The sequence below is a fragment of the Spodoptera frugiperda genome, chromosome 6 (genome assembly GCF_023101765.2).
Source record: "Spodoptera frugiperda isolate SF20-4 chromosome 6, AGI-APGP_CSIRO_Sfru_2.0, whole genome shotgun sequence".
Classification (NCBI taxonomy): Eukaryota; Metazoa; Arthropoda; class Insecta; order Lepidoptera; family Noctuidae; genus Spodoptera; species Spodoptera frugiperda.
In genome coordinates this window covers 7,998,935-8,021,128 of record NC_064217.1, presented here as the reverse complement: position 1 = coordinate 8,021,128, position 22,194 = coordinate 7,998,935, and the positions used below count along the sequence as shown (strand labels likewise).

At 33.7% G+C, this 22,194-nt stretch overlaps 3 protein-coding genes across 5 annotated transcripts; 2 read left to right on the top strand and 1 right to left on the bottom strand.

Moving 5' to 3' along the window:
- Positions 1 to 511: 511 nt before the first annotated feature.
- Positions 512 to 15,318, bottom strand: LOC118267978 (uncharacterized). 2 transcript variants are annotated; one of them, XM_050694111.1, is made up of 5 exons: positions 14,900 to 15,318; positions 11,619 to 11,767; positions 11,054 to 11,132; positions 9,038 to 9,247; positions 512 to 1,114 (listed from the first exon to the last, which is right to left on the bottom strand). In XM_050694111.1, exons 1-5 carry the CDS (start codon positions 15,191 to 15,193, stop codon positions 1,040 to 1,042), a joined length of 807 nt encoding a protein of 268 aa, XP_050550068.1. In that variant the 5' UTR covers positions 15,194 to 15,318; the 3' UTR covers positions 512 to 1,039. The 2 variants fall into 2 exon arrangements, with proteins under 2 accessions (XP_050550068.1, XP_035438133.1); XM_035582240.2 differs by lacking the exon at positions 512 to 1,114 and adding an exon at positions 3,962 to 7,506 and having other exon boundaries at positions 14,900 to 15,316.
- LOC118267984 (general odorant-binding protein 28a) lies at positions 1,653 to 4,883 on the top strand. Of its 2 annotated transcripts, none has more exons than XM_050694117.1 (5): positions 1,653 to 1,868; positions 2,369 to 2,542; positions 2,879 to 2,996; positions 3,308 to 3,393; positions 3,874 to 4,883. In XM_050694117.1, the coding sequence occupies exons 2-5, from the start codon at positions 2,420 to 2,422 to the stop codon at positions 3,892 to 3,894; spliced, it is 348 nt and encodes a 115-aa protein (XP_050550074.1). In that variant the 5' UTR covers positions 1,653 to 1,868; positions 2,369 to 2,419; the 3' UTR covers positions 3,895 to 4,883. The 2 variants fall into 2 exon arrangements, with proteins under 2 accessions (XP_050550074.1, XP_035438141.2); XM_035582248.2 differs by lacking the exon at positions 1,653 to 1,868 and adding an exon at positions 2,126 to 2,256.
- A 379-nt stretch (positions 15,319 to 15,697) lies between the features above and the next one.
- Positions 15,698 to 22,187, top strand: LOC118267619 (nonsense-mediated mRNA decay factor SMG9). Its single transcript, XM_035581694.2, has 8 exons — positions 15,698 to 15,874; positions 15,946 to 16,189; positions 16,933 to 17,067; positions 17,416 to 17,685; positions 18,228 to 18,441; positions 18,885 to 19,070; positions 19,604 to 19,770; positions 21,802 to 22,187. Exons 1-8 carry the CDS (start codon positions 15,839 to 15,841, stop codon positions 22,002 to 22,004), a joined length of 1,455 nt encoding a protein of 484 aa, XP_035437587.2. The 5' UTR covers positions 15,698 to 15,838; the 3' UTR covers positions 22,005 to 22,187.
- Positions 22,188 to 22,194: the final 7 nt, after the last annotated feature.

The following is a 22,194-nucleotide window of genomic DNA, read 5'->3' as shown; positions in this document are numbered from 1 at the left end:
TTGCTTTATCTGATTACAGCTTGTACAATTGTACAACAAAGAAAAAAACAACATTATGACTGATATTTATCTACTTCCGTCTAACTTGATCGTACACCATCAATTTACAGATAATCGCCTGTTAACTTGCAATTTTTCTAACACTCATTTATGTTTCTTGAAACAGCCCATATGATGAGATATGTTACGTCTAAATTAACTTGGATACATACTAATAGAGTAAAAACTCAGGTTGCCATGTACATGTACGTCTTTATTTTCATTTCAGGTACATACATACTTACAGATATATTTCTAATACTAGATACTACAATACTATTTACCATTTCCAATTTCAGTGGACAGTGGTTTTACAAAAAATCGAAAAGACTTATAGGTACCTACATAGGTCGTCAATCGTTATTTTTAAGTACGTTATAAGTAATTCATTCCTAATCTAATAATATATAATTTTAATTATTCTTAGGTATATTATTTCTAATATTATCATCAGTAGCTATAGCTACTGAACTATCTTTATATATATAATTCTTCTGTAAGTGTGTATGTCACTGAACTTCTCTTAAACGAGTGGACCGATTTTGATGAACTTTTTTGTGTGTGTTCAAGGGGATCTGAGAATGGTTTAGATTCACAATTTTGTCCGCTGGACAATGTTTTTTTAATTAGTTTTTAATTTATTAGTAGTTGTTGATTTTGGAATGTTTTACATTGGATCCGACAGACGGCGCTACCATCGCAGTGTCAAATATTAATGACGTTAGATATTGTCATAACATTTGAATAACAATTTTCATCAAAAAGGTCCAGAATGTTTTAGCTTATTAAAAAAAGTTTAAAATTTTCAAATTAGAGACGTGTAGACAGGACAACGTCTGTCGGGTCCGCTAGTTTTACTAGAAAATTATAAAATAGTGAACCTATTTAAGATATAGATTAAGAGAACAAAACTGGGAATGTGTCCCATGAAGGTTCCAATGAATCCGTCGTCCGCCGTCACGTGTAGGTACTCGTTCGCGAGCCCGCGGGTCGGGTTTATTCACTTTATATTCAGGATCAATTTACCAGTCTCCCCTTCGTCGTCATCAGGAAAGTTCCAAGAGGATTTTTCATCCTGAAAAGGAAAAAATAATGATAGGTAAACTAATTGAGAGAGAACAAAGGGTCAACAGTATAGTACGACTGTTTTACGTTTAAAGTACCTAAGTAATCGAAACGAGAGCGCATTCGGTTCTGTGATTGGTTGGTTTATTCGAGCCGGCCAATCAGCGCCGAAAGCGCTCAAGTAACTCTCGTTTCGATTACATTAAACGTAAAGCAAACTCGTACTAAGGGTACAGGAAAGAATTAATTTCCCCAAATGATGAATAATTCATTCATTATTCATCATTTAATTTCATTCAACCTTAATAATAAAAAAACATACAAAACTACTAACATCAACGACGATACACATTTGTATACATAGGTAGTAAATAATAGTAAATAGTTAAATATAATTAAATAACTACCTAAAATTATCGTGGTCGTGATCGTGACTAGTATCATGAAAATTAATTTACCTTCCTATGTACCTATGAGGAAAATAAATAGTTTGTTTACCTATTTGTTTGACAGCAACTGGTCACCCAACCACTGGCAATGCAGGCAACCATGCATTGCAAACGATTTTAAGCTCTATTCTTTTACAGTTATCATTAGTCCTACAGTAATTAACCCATTTAGGTACAGGAACCGACAGGAGCTGCGGATGACCTAGCAGGTTACTGGAAACCCGGTTCGAAGTAGTTACGAGTACCTACCTAGGAACGGGTTTGCTTTTAGTCAGTAAAAATTATTGGATAATTTTCCTCCTCAAATAAAAAAAGGTAAGTATTGGTGCGTATATTAGAAATCTACGTGACTACTACGTACTACTGCGTGAGCATTATCACAATCCAGGTGCAACAAATCAAATAATTGCTCCAATAACTATTGAAAGATTACCATCAGCAGGTCGTCATCCGATACTATTTATATAATGGGAGTAACGTACCTACCGGTTTCCAAAATTGTAACGTGGTAATTAAGATCTTATCCAACTGTATCAAAATTACTGTTTAAATATTCTTCTGTTATTATATTTTATCCTAAAAACTACCTATATAAAGTTTACTAAAATTTGCAATTGGTAAACAGTCCATTTTTTGAGGTTAAATGAAAATGATCTTTCGGTTTTTATTATGTTTTTATATCGTAGAATTTTACGGCGCTCATGTAAGTTTAGTTTTCTTTTGTTTATTTATTTTGAAGGACGTTAAATAAGTAGACATAAATACATTATGTAGAATTTAAATCCGAAGACTAATTGATACTTAAATTTAATTAGGTACACGCTAGAACTGATCAAGAAATCAAAGCCTGGTTTTTCCGCGAAGGCATGGACTGTAATATTGAACACCCTATAACACCAAAGGAAATGCTGGAACTAAAGGAGAACAAAATACCTGATACGAACAACGCTAAATGTTTCGTTGCCTGCGTTTTCAAGAAAACTGGTATGGTAAGTACCTAATTTTCAAATTATTTTTTTTTTTAGAGAAACTGTGCCTATTTAAAATGATCATCAAATTGCAAAATCCAAAAACCTCGCCACAAATTACCTCGTCATCATCGACATCAACCGGAATACGTATACCTGCTATTGAACAAAAGCCTCCTTTTGAAAATTGAAATTGCAGAATACTGGAGTTTTTTAAAATATATCAGTAGGTACTCCTTGTGGCTTGTTGCAGTTTTCATACCCTGAGTATTTGTAATACCTTTATTCTCCAAATTATAGAAGCAATAATTTACCTGTAAATATGTTTTAACCGACCTAACCTTAATTTCCCTACAGCTGGACAGCAAAGGCATGTATGACGCAGAAAACTCAATAGCAATGACACAAAAAGATTTCGCTAATGACCCGAAGAGATTAGAAGGTTCCAAGAAACTTTTGGAAACTTGCAAGAAAGGTAAGCCACGCTTTCCAAAACACATTTTGTGTTGCCACCCTATGTACCTACTTCTATATGTAATATATAAAATTTTCATGTCACAATATAAGGTCTGCCTCCGGTAACCTCACTCACACAACGAAACACAACGCAAGCGTTGTTTCACGTCGGTTTTCTGTGAGGCCTTGGTATCGCTCCCGTCGACCCGGCCCATTCGTGCTGAAGCATGGCTCTCCCACACTTGTTAGACGTTACTGTTATCTCACTCTCGTTAATTTCTATGAACAATCTACTTAATTAACCAATAATATTATTATTATTTTGTACAGTGAACGACGAGACCGTGTCCGATGGTGAAAAGGGATGTGAACGATCAGTCCTATTACATAAATGTTTTGTAGAAACTGCGCCTCAGGTAATGTTGTAAAATACTCGTAGTATTTTTACCCATTAATCACTGTATTATGATAAGCGTCTACAGGTCCGCATCGTACGCTACGTATTTTAGTTTGTCTTGTATAGAAACTCATACAACTGCGTCCACTGATCCGTACGGACCGCATCATCGGCAATGCCTACATGCGATGCGTACTGATGACGTCATATGGAATACGTACGATGCGTACAATGTGGGCCTATGCACGCTTACCTTTAGACTTAGTTTTTAAATAGATTAGAACAGATGACACAGATTTTGCTGTTTTGTCATCTATACGATATTACTGAGAAAATTGTAAACCATACTAAGACCAAACAACTGTCATTTTGGTGTCAATATCATTATTTGCCTCCAAATCAATTTTTGACTTGAACTTGGGAGAAAGACGTGAGGTTATGTATGGTATGAAAATGTATACTAAGCGATCCAAATGACTAACTGTAACTTTTGTTTCAGCTTGGAATAAAATTACCTTAAGCGACAGGAAGATCAACCATGCTCCACATAAACATAAATAATATTCATACAAATAAAATTACATTAATGAGCAATAATAATAATTTTATTTATTTATTAACCTTAGAAAACACTTCAAACAACAGGGGCCCTAAAATATTGAATACAAAATATCTACTATATTATTATGTATACGTATTACGCAGTTCTTAGGTTATTATGACGTGTATAATGATATATAGATTGATATCACACTGCTCTACTATAATAAGTTTTTCATTACCAGATGGCGCTAGTATAGGTTAAAGTTTACTAAACAAATACAATATTTGCTAATAGCTGAGGCATAGCTGCGATTAATTGTCGCACTACAAAACGTCGCGCGATTAATAATTACTTAAATCCACATGATGCAATTTTGCGTCAATTTTATCGCGCGATAAAAAGTTGTTATGCGCGCTTAAACTATAAGGATCTTTCGCCTCACTAGCGCCAACTAGTAAGCATAAAATCGAAATAAATTGTCTAGAAGCTGATATCATACATGGTATATATTATGTCAATACATTTTATTTTTGTTTAGAATCTTTCTTTGACTATCTTCCCATTACTTTGTTTGACAAACGCTTTTCACATAAACTCTAATCAGCTAACATAAATATCATAATATTTGTGGTTCTTGCTGAAATATAAATCCCTGCTACTCTATAGATACCATGGAATTAAATTATAATGCGAACATTAAAAGAAATACATATTATCTAATAAACCTTAAATGAAACACGCACAGTCACGTCTATGGTAACAGTTTTACAGACTGCACCTTTATTACAAAGCGATAAAGTTCATTTTTTAGTGTCACAAAATTTCAAATTACAAAGTTTTATTATAATATCAATCTTCATTGTTTCGACACTCGAGCCTTTTCGATTAACCTACAGTTTTATTCCTCTTTCATCTTTCGCAAACAAACTAAAAGAGCAACATTTTTCAAGTTTATTTTTTATGAATTGATAAATCCATTCGACACAATTCTTACAAGTTCGTAATATAAAAAGAAATATTCGAGACATGAATTTAATTCCATTTCATTACAAGTTTACAGTCATTGCATGTTTTAACTAATATACAATTTAGATTCAAAATATACATAAAAACTTTTACTAAGACACATTTTCGCATAGCGTGAGTAGAGCCAATTCGTCGATTCAATTCGATCCCGTCCTTCATAATATTCCGCAAACAATCGTTTAGAATAGCAACTAAATGTAAAATTATGTATTATCACACTAACTTTTTTATAGTATAATAAACTACTTTTATATTGTATTCAAGGTATAACGGAAACTAAGAACAAGAAACTAGAAACGAAGAGCACGGTTTCTTTTTTTTTATTGATCTCTGTATATCGTCACGCCTTTTATCCCCGAAGGGGTAGACAGAAGATCATATTATAGCACTTTTCACAATTTATGTTGTAAGTCACATGTAATAGGGCGGCGAGCCTATTGCCATATACCGGGCACATTTCCAGACTCCGTGCTACTACTGAGGAATTTTCGAAGAACCGAAAATACCCAGCAGTACTTTACACGACCCGGGAATCGATCCCGAGACCTCTTGCCCGACAGTCACACTTACGACCACTCGGCCAACGAGGCAGTCTTAGATGTAATAAGCATATCATTAGCACTAAAATTGCTGATCGATGAACTATTCACGTTAAGAAACCGTAAATCTGGTATTTAAAGTAAGTTACTTTATATTGAGCTCAAACTGTGCGTAACTGTTTAACACTAGCTGTTTTCTGTTGATAATAGTTTAAGATTTCCGTCACACCCTGAATATAAAAGTGTTATACAGCATGCATTTATTTTGGTGACAGTGTAAAAACTTAATAAGCCACGTGATATACAGTGCGTTATAGTGAACCTAACAATGACTAGTGCTTACGATATTATTATTATATGTATTATGCATATGCAGTTACACACACTCTCATACAATTTATTCGAATGATTACATACAGAATGGACAAAACTATCGATTACATTTGTATGGTATAGTGATGTATTTGTGCAAACTGTTTAAAATTGTGATATACCGTTATTTAAGCTCACAATAAGTTATATTTGGATTCTGTATAGTACAACATATCTTAAGATTTCATTATGTATGAATTGCCTTCATATATCTAATGGCAATACACACGATATATATAATACATAGTTAACTACATATATTCGAATATAACATAGTCAAGAAAAATATTCAAAAGGTTAAGTGAAGTAAGAAAATATCATATTTGGTCCAAAGATTTGGAGATTCAATAAATCAGTATCGAAATGTTTACATTACTTAGATATGCTTTTGCATTAAATACATAGGAAAATATACTGCATGGACATATTAAAGATTTACACAGATATAACTTCTTATAAGTAGCTAATCTTCAAAAATATTAGTTACATTATGATAAAGTGGTACAAAAAAGCTAAATTTCGATAATACGCCATGCAGCGATATATATTGTTTAATACATACATTAGCAGTTATATTTTAAGCTACTTTATTATATACTTTAGTATAATATAGGTATATTCATTATTTTATAATATTTATGTTCTTATGCATAATTTATTCGAAGAATCAAATTAAATTGGCACAATTGAAATATTTAACCATCAACAGAATATAAGTAATACGGAAGATTGCACAATTTAGATTACCTTGAGGCAATAATAAATAAATAAAATAAAAATTAAATCAAATAAATTAACAACTTATTAGTAGCGTGTCGAAGAATAAGTATCTCTACATTATAAAAATAATGGCAAGTTATAGTATACTATATCTCTATAATATAAGTTTACAATTATATATAATATATCAATAAATAGAGGTATAATATTTTTATAATTACACATATTCATCACAATAAATAGGCCAGCGTTCCTAATGCCGATTGCAGATTACAAATAGCTACCTGATTTATAAATAATGAATCTGTGCATATGTCAATTTTGACATTACTACTATTCAAGATAAATTGAAAAAATAATGAGAATAATTTGGTTATTGTAATTGGATAAGAAGATGATATTATATCGAGATTATTTTATTACACAAAATATTCGAGAATTATTTTTACGTTTTAAACTTACCACTTCATAGTTAATGTTCTTAGGTGTCTCTTGACCGTATTTATGACTTGAAATTTAAAACCAAATCTCAATCACTATCAAACTAGCTATGATTACATTTGCGTTCAATATAATTAACGACACATCTAGAATGCATTTAAAAAAATATTAAAGTCAACAAAAAAGTTCTAATATCATCATTATAAAGTAAACAATCGTGAGTTTCTTTGTAAATTAAAAATATAAAATTCTAATATCTTATTCTACACACACGCAAATGTAACGACAGCACGAATTAAAAGAAAAAAAAAATGTTGAGAAATTAAGAACACAGTCAGATTGTCTATTCCACAAGGACAAGATGACCTTCGGAGAGGTCTTCGTCACCCTGATGTTATATGCTGTCATAGCTGTTGGGGTCGGGGGACACCGCGGGGCCGGCGCCTCGCGGGGGCAGCTTGAAACCATTGCACATAAACCGCCAGCCATCCTAAAAAAAAAAAAAAAAAAAAACCATATTTTAGTAAGACAGTACTCACATTAACGGAGAAGCGTGAAGAACATCATCACACCCTGTAGTTCCCACACATATAATCCCCGTTTTACATATACTCTCGAAAGTGCAAGTTCACACACATAAGTGTCAATACATTATACATCATGTTGCATTAACCTCGGTACCAACTTCAAACAGCTGTAGGTCATAAAGGATACAAAGGCAGTGTAAAAAAACGAAAAATACGATTAGACGACACGACAGTTTGACATAACGATAACATTTTTCCATTTCACCAAAATTTCTGGTGTTTACTTACTACACAGAGAATACTCTTTTGTCACATCTCGTTCGAATACTAGATACAAATCTACTTCTAGTAGTTTACTATTAAACTAATCACTTCATCATTGAATAAATAAAAAAAAACTGTTTTATTTGGCCCAATGAAGACATTAGTCTTGGATCATTCATAATAAAAGATTAAGTACCCATGTCTGTCAACCCCACAAAGTACAGATCGTTTTTAAATCTCGACGAATTGAATAGAACTTTACCCGCACAATGACCATCTATTTTTAGCCTAACTACTCCTAGTATACTCACCATTGTTAGTAAATACACTTTGTTTCTTAAGTGTATAACTTGAAATAGCTCAATAATTTAGGTCTTATACACTAACCACCAACAGGCGTCGGCCATCAACTTTTCGGTTGCCAAAATATTTTGCGCATCAAATGACTTGCATTTATAACAACTTTTAATAGAGTTTATTCATAATATTCTGCAGTTGCATATTTATTATTTACTTTCCTTGATTTCTTTCTAACAATACAAATTCAAGTCAAAGTTAAAATTATTTATTTTTAATAGACCAGGAAGGCACTTTTAAGGCAAAGCTAATATTAAAGTCTTTTGGTCAGTCCTCTAATAAAGCTAAGTATTTGTTCGTTTCAAAGTGTAGATTAGATTTCTATGTCAAAGAACGAGCAAGAAACTCCTTAGGTTACTCTTTTTCAATTAGATTCACAATAGAATTCTTGGTTACATTGGAAACAATGTACCACTCTCACACTTTCGTTGGTTCAATTATGTGAGAACAATACATGGCAAATATTCAGTCAGAGATAGAAAAAGAAAATAACCTTGAGGACCACAAGCTGTAATTCATACTTATGTAATACATAGTTATGATATGAGCAAAACGCACTGCTACATTGTTCTGTTCGAGGATACTTACTATACCAAAGTTGCGACTATTTAATATGTAACACATTATCTTATTACTTTAACTGCCAAAGATGTCAATGGTGAGTGAAGGATTTATCTTTAACAATTGTATGACAAAGTCAAGCCATAACTATTAAAAGGTAATTTAATTATGTGAACAAATTAATGATTTTCCTCTACTTTCACAGTAAATCAATGCTAGAATTAAAGTAGCATAGCACTTACTGTGATGATGTAAAATCGGAAAAACGGAAAATACGACTATCTAATGTGAAGCTATGGAAATCACACTTACTTTAACAAGGTTTGGCAAATCCGACCAGAATGCAAGGTTGGGTATAACTTCAACACCAGTCGCTCCCATCAAGAATTTCTTCGTGCAGATTCCAAGGACGAGGTAGAATACCACAAAAGAGAAGAATATAATCAGCAGGGTTGAGCCGAAAGATCTTCCGTTCACCTCTATTTGCTTCAAGCATGCATCTTTTGAATAAAACGCTAACACCTGAAAACAGCAGAAAAGCCTGTTAATTCGTTTATCCGAAATCATGTCATTTGAGGTTCCATTATAGCCTACGTCAATGAGGGTAGTCTCTCTATATGTGTGTACTTTAAACACATCCAATATATTGGAATACTAATGTATTGCAATGTGTTCTATTAATTCCTATTAGAGATTGTAGGTACCTAATTTTGCAAATTACAAAGTTTTAAAACTAAAACAGGTAGGTATGTAGGTAATGATCAACATCATGCCCTTTCATTGCGTATTTATTATATTAAGAACTAAAAACAAATTAATGTAAAATATCGAATGATATCTTGCAATAGTGCACAATAGTATAACTCATTAAATTAATAACTAAACATGGTTAACATCCCGTTTTTAGTTATATTGATAATGATCATGTCAGTTTAAAAACTTAAATGTCAAATGGTCAATACATCGAGCCCATTTATTTATTTATTATTATAAGGCACGTCAACAGAATAAACACCAACATTAATAAAAGACAAGATGAAGACACAAGTGTGCTTATGCCAATTATAGACATGCAGCACATTCACAGTATTAACACAGTTAGAATATTATAAATAATAAGATAGTAGTTAATTAACTTTCATGTAAAAAACCATACAGTTTTATTCCGAATGTAGACCGAATGAGAAACTGGTTTTAATGTATCACATTGTGGTTCTACTAGTTTTAACGTCATAAGAGATATATGTAGATAACATTCGTAGAAAAGGTTATACGTCTGATCGCATCAAATGCATTTTTAATTAGAAGGAAACTTACTAGCTATTTTAAATTTTCGTATATTTATAACACTGTTCCATGCTATGATTTCCTTTTTTTATGGAACAAGCCGGTAAACAAGCCGACGAATCACCGGTAAGCAATCGCCGCCGCCCATGGACACTTGAAACACCAGAGGCGTTACAAGTGCGTTGCCAACCTTTTGGGGGTTAGGAATTTAAGAGTTGTTGGGGAATGCTATATAATAGTATAGGTCTTATTGCATTTCATTAAGACGTAGGCAAACGTAGTATCAAGCGCTACTATAGCTGGATAGTATGACGATAGCATTTGTTGGGGCTGAAGATCGACCTCATTAACTTGCTATTAGAGAGACCTATGTCCAGCATTGGATGGAAACAAGTGTTAAATCTATAGAGTTGAATTTAATTTGGTTGTAGAAACAACGTGGATGGAAGCAAACAAGCAGACGCATCGCCTGAAGTTAAGTGATCAGCTTCGCAGCCCGCCCACGGACACAGCACCAGAGTGCTATAATTTGTTTTATAATTTTTTTATATGAAAAATAATAGTTTCTGGAACCCATGTGATTACTAACTAGATACATACTTAATAGGAAACTTATTTAAATAGTGTTTTCCTGCATTGTATCTAGTAAAAGGAAGTTATTCCGTTACATTATGTAGTTGTATGTATTAAACCCGTCTTATTTTCATTTATTTATTGCGATAAAAACGTCATAGCTGATGCCGATATTTTTATTAAAAAAATCAGAGAAGAATGAGCTCATGTTGCTGCTATACAAAAATAATTAAAAAAACGAATTACTACAAATAGGACACTTTCGTAGTTAGATCAAGTTTTATTCTCACATAGGAGGCTTATTTTAAATTCAACACAGAATTCCTGTATAATCATAAAAAATGTCAAGTCCGCACAAGGCATCTGTTTTCAAGTGACCTTGTCATAACCATATGTTTCATAATGAACTAACTAAAATATTATAATTAAAAATGCTAGGTATATTATAAGCAAACAAGAATGACTTACAATTTTATCAGGTTCTGATAATGAATACACTTGAAGTTTGTTCTCTGTCTCAGCACACTCCAATAGCACTATTGTTTCACTGAAATTACAAAAAAATATATTTTGAATAAGAGCTTTGTTGTGATAGGGACAGTAAAGTTATAGAATGATATTTACAACATAAGAGTAACTGTCATTCCAAAGACATTTAATGATTAGGTACTATTCTTAATATGGATTTTGTTCCGAAAAAATTGTTAAGTACTGACTTTACCCAACTTGGCCATTGGCTATTGCCTGCATGCATAATTTATTTATTTGTGAATTTTATAAAGGTACCTAGTTTTACTTATTTTTGTTTTTTTTTTTTTAGAAATAATATAATTATAACCCATTATGTTATTTCTTAAAAACTGTTGTAGAATATTTATTATTTCTAAGAAATACTGTGTTCTTTTTCTGAAGGTCTATCAGGCAAATGAGCCACCCACACTTCATACATTTGCAACCAAAATAAAATTGATAGTTCACACACATGAAATAATTACAGGTATTCTCATTGACAATTAATGAACATAGTACTTACGATGGCCCATTAGGATAATTGATAGAGTTGCCTTGATCAGAGAAGTTTGATATATTTGTTCTACCCATGAAATCATAGGAGCCTTGATCGAATGTAAATGTTTGAGTAGTTGAATTCGCCAAATTCATGGTGCTTACATGACGACAAATCTGAAATTATAAAATAGAGTATATGGCTTAAACAAATAATATATTTTACTGTGTTTAGTACAGTAGTTATTACATATAGCATACATATGGTACAAATACAGATTTTCAGTACAGAGGGATAGTAAAGTAGTATACTAAATAGTGTCAACTAGTCAGTGTTGAATCCCTGTAGCAATTACACTATTAAGTATACTTATGCAGCTTCTATCACATTCATGCAGTATCCCTGTATAGACACACTAATTATCACTCTGAGCGCCATGTGATCCACCCACATATATTCTTTTATTACAAGCCTACAAAATTCTTATATATGCATGGCGGTGAGAGTGTTATGATTGCATTTACACCCATCCCATTTTGAGAACATCACTATACAGTTATAGAAAAATGGACCTTAAAAACTATAATCAGCGCAAATCACACCACTACCCAAAAAACCAAACCCTGAATCCTTTTCCGACTACCGTCCAATTTCTATTTTAGGGTCCTTGAACGTTGATCTATAACCAGCTTAGTGCTTTCCTTACCAAACACCGTCTCCTTAATCCCTACCAATCCGGGTTTCGTTTGGGACATAGTACCACTACGGCTCTAGTCCACATCACCGACGACATACGATCCGGTATTGAAAACGGTAATTTAACTCTCCTCACCTTGCTAGATTTCAGCAACGCCTTCAATACCGTCGATTTCGACATACTGCTTGGAATACTGAGCTCTCTCAACATATCTCCAACTGTGATTGATTTCTTTCGTAGTTACCTGTGTGGCCGCCGGCAGCGTGTTGCCGTTGAGGGTTCATACTCTTCCTGGTCTGATACGGCTGCTGGCGTACCGCAGGGGGGCGTTCTTTCTCCTTTACTCTTCGCAATTTTTATAAATTCTATCTCTAATGAACTTCTCTCTTCCTACACCTGTATGCCGACGACCTGCAAATTTACTCACAAGCACCTCCTGATGAATTTTCCGAAGCAGTCAAGATGGTCAACACTGACTTGGCTCGTATATCTGAATGGAGTACGGCCTACGGCCTAAAGGTGAATCCCACGAATACTTTTTTGTTGTCGGTAGCCCTCGTTTACGATGCAAGATCGCGTGGACACAGATGCCACCCATAGTTTTCGACGGTACTACAATACCTTACAGCGATACTGTAAAGGACTTGGGTATTGTTCTGGACCAAGATTTTCCTGGGGACCTCAACTAGGACAAGTCAGTCGAAAAATGTTTGCATCTGCGAAGTCTATGTGCAGACTTCGTAACTTTCTTCCAACTGCTACTAAAATTGCGCTAGCTCACACTTCTCCTTCCCATTCTCGATTATGCCGATGTCAGCTATCCGGATCTTACCGAAGCGCAGTTAGATAAACTTGAGCGACTCCAAAATTTTAGTATAAGGTTCATATTTGGATTACGCAAATATGACCACATTTCCGAATATCGCACGAAACTCAAGTGGCTGCCGATCCGCCTTCGCCGGAATACTCATATCTTATCTCTTCTACATTACCTCAAGGAACGTTTCAGGTTCTGTCATGACACACATTCTAGACCAGTACGGTCATCGGAGAGGCTCAAGCTTGAGATGCCTTAACATCAAAGCAGAGCCTTTGACCAATCTTTTACGGTTCGACCGTGCGGCTGTGGAATGCGCTACCGCTTTTGGTAAGGCAGGCACAGTCGCTCGCTACTTTCAAGGTGCTCGTGAAGGATCACTATCTTTCAAGGCTGTAACACAGCGTCATTGTTTCCTTGCAGTCGTTTTCTTTCTGCTATCACATTTTCTTGTCATTTGTAACATAACTATTATTTCTTGTGTATATATGTATGTATGTAATGTATCAGTATGTATGTATGTAGGTATGTATGTGTGTATGTATGTATGTATATGTATGTAGTTTTGTATGTATGTAATTGTATATTCATATATTTAAGTTGTAAGTACACCCAGAACCACCTCCACTAACATTGAAGGTCAAAGGTTGCCTGGAAGAGATCGCTGTAAGCGATAAGGCCGCCTTTGTACCCTACCATCCACTTAGCGCTACTTATATTTATTTGTCTGAATTGTAAAAGGTGTACAATAAAGTTTATTATTATTATTATTATTATTATCAGTATGTAGAAGCTAAATAGATTAAAAAAATATGCCTTGACTGTCCTAATCTTGAAGGTCATTCAATAAAACATAGGATAAAAGTGCAGTAACTTTTTAAATAAACGCTAGATATCTTAAGAAAACTAGTTTGTTTTGTTGATATACATATAAGCTTCTGTTGCATATTACATTATACATGCACTTGAGATTTATTGATAAGATAGCAAGTTGGGAATGTTAGGAATACTCATTATTCAATTGTGTTGTATAAAATTTATAGATCTGAGTGACAATTGCAAAAGAATTTATAAGTAAGAAGTTATAAGAGTTTTTTTTTTATTTATTTCTTATAAAGTTATATAGTTTAGAATATCATTCAGGTCACTTTTTATCATGACATCATAAGCAAACCTACAGATAAAAACTAGTACCTAATAAATTAAGAAATCAACAATCATTAGCTTTGTTAAATTTACATCATTAAACATTCTACACATTAACCACATTGAAATTCTAATAGGAGATAAATAAAATAATTCTAATAAGATACAATAAGATACTAATAGGTATTTCCAATATAATAATAATACTATTTTAATCTGCTTTTGTTACAAATACGTACATAGAATATTGTTTCACAGAGAACAGAATTGTATTATAATATGTAGTGTATATAGTATATTCATAAATCATGAACATAACATAAAAATAGATTGCTTATCAATGTTTCAGTCAAGTTCATTTTATTCTAGACACCATAACACATTCCATAACATTTGGAAAGTTTAAAACATTTGACTTCATTAGAATAGAATTATGTATTGATTACGGATTTTTTATGGTAAAACTGGTTTCGTCAATGTCTCACTGTAAACACGTTTTGTCGGTAGGCGGCAAGAAATGTAACAAATGAGGCCCTAATATAAACTGACGTTATGATTGTGAAACCCATACCGGGTAAGACGAACTAAACGCTCTACGATTACAATGTAACGACTATAATTATCTATATTAGGTGCAATACAACTTACCGACAAAGGTAAAGTACAAGTGTTTTTGGGAATCGACTGGCTCACGTTCAAATTAACGTCGTAGCACGGATGATAGTAATAGGTACTCATTTCGTATTGCGAACCATTCATCTTGACCTCATACGTACTCGCTGTGTAAAATTCAGTGGAAATTGCAGGAGTAAGGTCGATTCCGGTGCCATTTGAAAAAACACACACACACGGTCCCCGCATCTCACACGGATCAGCATTATTGAAAGATAGCGTGCAGGTCAAATAGATCACAATAAAACCAAAAACTTTAAAGAATCCCATCTTGCTGATGGATTAACAAATAAAAACGTAGTACAATTTCCTGAGTATTATAATCCACTTCACTCTTTGTGTACGACTTACGACAGAAGAGAAGACGTAATTTTTACCCAATCACAAATCAACAAAATATGAAGAAGACAGATGGAGGGTTGCTAGTTTAAGTGTCATTTTCCCCGACGTTTTCTTTTCGTGCTTTATTCTAGTTCAATCTTTAAAAAAAAGTACGTAATATTTGAATATCAATGAAATAAAAATATCTGTCTAAATTCAATAAAGTCATGTAAGTTATAAATATAATGTTCGAAGGGGTTAGCTAAGCGCATTTTTTTAACCACATCTTAGCATTTACATTTTGTATCACTTTCCACTACTGAAGGAATTCATTCTTCCTAAAAAAACAAATAAATTCCATTCAAAACGTGGACACGTCCAACATAGCCTTTAAAATTGTTATTCGGCAACACTAATGTTAATGTCAAAATAATTTGACAATTGACATTTGAAATAGATGACACTGACACTAAATTGTTAAGAAGTTTATTGATATTTTTATTGTATGGTGTTTGTAAAATAACTAATAATTTCTTAACAAATGTGATACAATTTGAAAATATTTAACTGAAAACTTAAACAACTTTGTTCAACATGGCAGATAAAAAGAAGAAAATATTCACCCCAAAGGTAAGTTCAGAGAAAAATAGAAACTCTTTACAAACTTGTTGCATTTTAATATTTTTTAATAAAAATTACAGGAGACAACTACACCGAGACGGCCTATGATATTGAAATCTGACCGTGAGACTGCTAAGGACCCGGCTAAAGAGAAACAGGAGAAAGAGAAGCAGCCGACCATTATATTGAAGACCAGGGAACAGAGTACTCCTAAGGAGGAACGACCTCTTAGTCCTAAAACGGCTAAAACCTCCACATCGGAAGGAGATGGCCCCCATCCATGTAAAATTGCTCAAAATGAAAATAAAGAGAAGAAAGCTCCTGGTAAGTTTTTATTTTTTAAATATATTTTTCTGCAACAGCACTTAATATAATACCTCCTTTTTACATAATACAGAACTACCGCCCTTAACATATTTTTCAATTTTTGAACATAGAGTATCTACTACTTCAGGTGTAAAAACTAAACCTGTTACGAGGATCCACTGACCAAACTAATAAGTGTAAAAATCATAATCAATAATTTACTCTAGACTCATTTCATTGTAACATGTTTTTGTTGTTCCCAATGTACATAATAATAGGTACTTTTCAGCATTAACTTTTGAAAGAAAACTATTGAAGGCAAATTCTCCGCTGTTGGTCACCAGTGACCAATGTAGAGGATAATGTGATTTTTTTTGTTCCCAAACCTGTTTATGTATTATATTCATTATTTTTGTTATAAATTAAGTCTACAACATTATATTTACAACTTAAATAACAAAATAAAAAATATTAAAATCATATTTCCAATTTATATAATGACTAGCTGCCTGGCAAACTTTTTACCGCCTCAAACATTATTTTCTCACCTTTTAAGCTTTGCCTGGACTTCCACAAATAATTTAGGACCAAAATTTGCCAAATTGGTCCAGCCATTTTCGAGTTTTAGCAAGACTGAGAAACAGCAATTGATTTTTATATATATATATATATATATATATAGATTACATATTTACCATTATTTACATAATAATATGTGTCAAATACTCAATACTATAATCATGTATGTTTCCTAATTTCAGAACAAAAGCCGAGTCCTCCTCTGAAGTTCATGACGGAACCAGTGAAGCTACTGGATGAAAACCTAGAACTCAACCCCAGTGCTTTAGAGTTCCTACATGACTCCAGCACTAATTACTTGGTAGTTGGAATTATAGGTAAGATAATATAGAAATAGAAAAAGGGGTATTATGTAAAACTAAAGAGTCAACATTTATTTCTCAGAGAAGTAGTATCAGGAGTCGCCATCCTGGCAGTAAGCGGGTTGGTGGCCAAACACAGACTTATAATGCAAAAAAAAGGAATAAAAATTTATATTTTATTTCAGATTATAATTTATCTATGTGTAAATCATAGGTCCATTCAGTCTACAAACCTTATGCGTTGGACTTCAGTCCAACATCCATGTGAATTACCGAAGGGAGCATCAAAATTCATTAACTTATATTATGCCTAAATATTAACTAAGTAACTAATGCCTAACTATATTTATTATCTAATTCCAGGCACCCAAGGTGTAGGCAAATCCATGATCATGAACCTGATTGGTGCCAATGCTCACGACCAGAGTGTATGCTCTCAAATATTGAGCTCTCACGAAATGCCTCAAGAAAACACATTCGACAGTAGTGAGATGGGGCCTTTGGAAAATCAGATGGAAAACTTAGACTTTCGTGAAACGCCTGAGGTTAAGGGGACAGAGAAAACTGACAATATCTTTAAGTTTAAGATGCAAGACATTGAACAAATTGAGAGAGGTGTTCATTGCACGAAAGGTAATAGAAATGTTTTATTTTTGTCTAATAGTTATAAGAGTAACTATTAACCTGTTACTTCCACACTGGTTAATCTGAAAGTTATAGTTGGAGGTTTAGTTTCAGTCCCCTTAGTACGAGTTTGTTTTACGTTGAACGAGATCGAAACGAGAGCACGTTCGGCGCTATGATTGGTTGATTCATATTTACCAGCTAATTAGAGCGCCGAATGCGCTCTCGTTTCGATTTCATTAAACGTAAAGCAAACTCGTAATAAGGGTAGAGAACTAGATGTTTATTGTCTTGTGATTATGAATCAGTATCATAAGATTTTCTGTTATTCCATATCTATTATTTGACAAAAAATAATTATTAGCCAAGTTAATGAAGTAATATTATAGCATTTTATTTGCATATATTGATGTCATAAGGTCTGTTTTGTAGCTTATTCACTGATATTAAAAATTATAATAACATAGAAACATAGCCTAGGATAGTTATTCCAGTCCACAATATTTTCTTTCCAAACAACTTTCCACCCCATACTTACTACTTCATTACAGGAATTGACATGTACATAACGAAGGATCGAGTGATACTCCTGGACTGCCAAGCGTTGTGGTCACCGTCACTCATTGAAGAATCCAACACAGCAGTCACGGCTAGAAGTGCTAATGTAGTGACGGTGGACTGTCTCCAAATAGCTTCCTATCTGATGGCTATTTGTCATGTACTTATTGCTGTGCAGGATTGGTTCACTGACTATAACTTCTTGAGGTATTTTTTTTCTATGTACATACCTTTAATTAAGCTCCCACAGATTAACCAGAGATGAGTAGACCAAATGTTCCACCCACTTTTTATTATAAGTCCTATCCTATGGCAACAGAGATTAGCTCTTGCCAATTTGTCATCTACCAAGCACAACTCAGGACTGTGATTTGAGAGTTTTGAAAATCAATATGTTTATAATGTTGTTAAAAATATTAGTTTTAATAGTCAGTAGATACTTTGGATACTAATCAAAAATCTAAACCGAATTCCAATACTCAGCACACACACTCTAAGGCAGTAAAACCAACTAGAAAAATTACCTCTGTATTCTTAATTACATACCTACTTCTGAGAATAATAAAAGTATTTTCTTATGCAATTTACTAACTATTGTTTACCACTTAAAATCAGACCTAACTACAAGGCAATACAAACTAAATTTGCAGGTACATCCAAGCAGCTGAAATGCTGAAACCGTCGCTATCTGCTTCGAATACAGCTTCAAGCAACCAGGAAGGTTCAGAGTCGACGGGAGGCGGGGAGAGCCACCCCCACTTACTGCTGCTACACAACCGATGTCAGTTAGAAGATTACACTCCGGAATCTATGCGCATCATGCAAGATCTTTATAGGTCAGTCAGTATTTTCTAAAACTAAGGATTTTCTGAAGGATTTTCTGATGTAATTCATAGTTGCTTATCGTAAAGTCGGGGGTTGCGCGTTATATCCCCGTTTGTGTCATTAGTGTTTTCAAAAGTTAAGTTAGTTCCGATATTTAAGATTTATTTCCGATGAGCGAGTGCTTGCCGGCAGTGTGAACAGTCAGCGATCAACTGTTTGTATATACATCTCTTTTGTTCACAAGGAAAGTATATCTATTGTACGTTTCTTGAGCGAGAAAATAGTCGATAGTTAGTCGTTTTCTCGGCGTTGGTGGGACAACTGCCTTATTGATTGATATCATAGTAATCTAAACTGATCTTTATCGTGTGACCACTATAGTCGCAAATGCAAAATCCTTAGATTGAGATCAATTGCTGGCATTACTAACTTGTCTGTCAAAAATCCAGATTAATCCTGTGACTTTGGATTAATATCGACCGTAAATGAAAAATAAAATAATATCGACTGAATATTACAACCGTAACACCAATTTCACTTCCAGAAAAGCGTTCCTAAAGTCAAACCTACAATTGAACTCTGGCATGTACATGTACAGTGACACAAATAAGAACAGCGTGAACGTCGACAGCGTGTGCAAAGGTTACAGCATAAAGACGTGCGGGACGCCCATTAATTTGTTCCTACTACCGGAAATATACGCTGACTTTGGTAAGTTCGAGGACGCTCATACAAGGTCACTTCGTTCGTTCATTCATTTGTCTTTGTAAAGGTTACATAGTTTGTCGTTAACAAGTTTAACGATAAATCAAGTTGCAAGTTAACTTGGATAATTTAGATTTGTTCGGTTAATGTTTTTGTGATCTATGGTCGTTGAAGGTTAATGGCATTTTATTGGTAATGATAACTAACTTTTGGTATTGTAGCGTGGTTTCTATTAATTTGTTCTATAACAAAATCAGTTTTCAACTTTTTCATATTAGAATTGTATTGTGACAATGTCATTATATATATTTATTTCAATTGATGACGTTGTTGATAGAACTTAAAAAAAAATCTCAAGTTCAACGCAAAAATATTTCCGAACTCTTACTAATAACTAATGGCAAATGCCAATGTAATTGAAAGTTTTAAAAGTTTCAAAGCAAATGCTTTAAGCCTATTGGACTTACCTACTATTGATTACAAGTAACGAACGATTATTATGATTGAATGAATGTACCTTTTCACAATCACTGTTTCTATAGGTACAAAACCTTTAATCGCATACAGTATCGTGATCCACCCACCACTTATTAAGATCTCCTAAGCATGGATAATCGTCATACTAAATTATAACGTAGGTAAATGCATCGGAACTCCTGCCATGTTATTAAATTTTATCGAATGACTAAACCGTGACTCAAATGAAACACTCATGTAAGTAGGTTTAATTCATAACAATTATCTTTTTAATTAATAATATTCTATGCAGCCTATACATTTTACCAAGGCGTTTTATAATTATTTATAATAATTATTATTTAATTCTACTCGCTAAAATAGAATTTGATAGTCCGTAATGTAGTGTTATATCTCCTAAGTGCTTTGAAGTATGAATCGCTTCAAAATAGTTTCTTAATAAATTGTTATTTCAATTTCACCACATTAATAAACAGGATGTTCCAATAACGAATGTGAGTTTTCCACACATCCTTATACATTTTGATTAGCAAAACCTATCGATAACGCATTAATATCTAAAACAGGAAAGAAATAATCTAAAACGCTATGTTAAGCTGGCATTAGGCTTACAATGACTAGATACAAAATGTTAAAACTCTTTAAATGTACTTATTTCAGTAACGTCACGCCTTTTACCCCCGAAGGGGTAGGTAGAGGTGCACTTTACGGCACGTAGGTAAAGTAATGCCACTACAATGTACACCCACTTTTCACCATTTTGTGTTATAAGTCTCATGTAATACGGGGTGAGCCTATTGCCATATACTGGGCACAATTCCAGACCCCGTGCTAATACTAAGAAATTTTCGAAAAATCGTAAATAGCCCAGTACTTAATACTTTACACGACCCGGGAATCGAACCCGAGACCCCTTACCCTTGCAGTCGCACTTGCGGCCACTCGACTAACGAAGCAGTTACCTATTCCAGGTTTCCAAATTAGAATAAAACATGATTGTGTCACTGTCAATATATTATTATCATTAGTAACTTTACAATTGACTTCCAAGTATATAAACGTAACTTGGGTAATTACAAAATGTACATATATACAGGGGATTAGATTATCATCTTATCTAAATGATCAGCTGCGATGACTAACAAATATTTTCTTTAATATCTTTATATTCCTGTACAGATTACGAACAATCGTAACTTATCGTTCGTCGGTAAAAATAAAGTAGGTACTGCGAATTGCAACACGTACCTACTATAATTATAGTGATAAAACCACCGGTTTCTATAAACCGCATTAATGTTTACACGACAAGTGGTAATTTCTACGCAAATGACATAACATCTTTTAGTTAATTATATTTACGGTTTATCCATGTTACCGTTTCCCGCTTAATCCGCGAGAGAAGCTCATGTGTCTCGTAATACTGCTTATGAGCTCCTAGCGCGGCTTGAAACTAGTCAAGTTACTTTCTTAAACGGTTACGATTGTAAGCCGTTATCGTCCCAACGTATCAATACCTTTGTGTCATGAGAGATATAATAATTTTTTTTTGTTTTCTAGATAACCCAGAAATTTACCGTGGCCACCCTCCATTCGAACAACTGGCGAATCGACTCCGCTGGATGATCCTGGGCGTCAACAGGCACCAGATCACCAATGTACCCAATCTCTCAGAAAAAGGATGGTTCCACTACTGCAGCAAAGCTTGGGAGACGATTCGGAAGTGCACTTTCTTCATGGAATATGAAAGGTTCTTACCATGAACACTAATTGTCGTAAACATGAATTATTTTGATACCACCTGACCCGATATCGCGCAGGTGTAGCGCAGCTGTTGCGATAAGGAATAAAAAAACCGATTGTTTAATTCTGAACAGCTGAATAAAATAATTTAATGTACACTTTGTTATTGGTCATTAGACCCAATAAACGGATGTAATCGTAAAGTGCGTT

What these genes read in the sequence shown, in the direction of transcription:
- LOC118267984 (XM_035582248.2), top strand. Translation starts at nt 2,197, where the DNA reads ATGAAAATGATCTTTCGGTTTTTATTATGTTTTTATATCGTAGAATTT. An exon ending in TAGAATTTTACGGCGCTCAT is followed by an intron (nt 2,257 to 2,368) that starts GTAAGTTTAGTT and finishes AAATTTAATTAG; the next exon opens with GTACACGCTAGAACTGATCA. An exon ending in TTTGGAAACTTGCAAGAAAG is followed by an intron (nt 2,997 to 3,307) that starts GTAAGCCACGCT and finishes TATTTTGTACAG; the next exon opens with TGAACGACGAGACCGTGTCC.
- LOC118267619 (XM_035581694.2), top strand. Translation starts at nt 15,839, where the DNA reads ATGGCAGATAAAAAGAAGAAAATATTCACCCCAAAG. An exon ending in AGAAAATATTCACCCCAAAG is followed by an intron (nt 15,875 to 15,945) that starts GTAAGTTCAGAG and finishes TAAAAATTACAG; the next exon opens with GAGACAACTACACCGAGACG. An exon ending in CTTGGTAGTTGGAATTATAG is followed by an intron (nt 17,068 to 17,415) that starts GTAAGATAATAT and finishes ATCTAATTCCAG; the next exon opens with GCACCCAAGGTGTAGGCAAA.
- LOC118267978 (XM_035582240.2), bottom strand. Translation starts at nt 15,193, where the DNA reads ATGGGATTCTTTAAAGTTTTTGGTTTTATTGTGATCTATTTGACCTGC. An exon ending in CTTGTACTTTACCTTTGTCG is followed by an intron (nt 11,768 to 14,899) that starts GTAAGTTGTATT and finishes TTATAATTTCAG; the next exon opens with ATTTGTCGTCATGTAAGCAC. An exon ending in AATTATCCTAATGGGCCATC is followed by an intron (nt 11,133 to 11,618) that starts GTAAGTACTATG and finishes TTGTAATTTCAG; the next exon opens with TGAAACAATAGTGCTATTGG.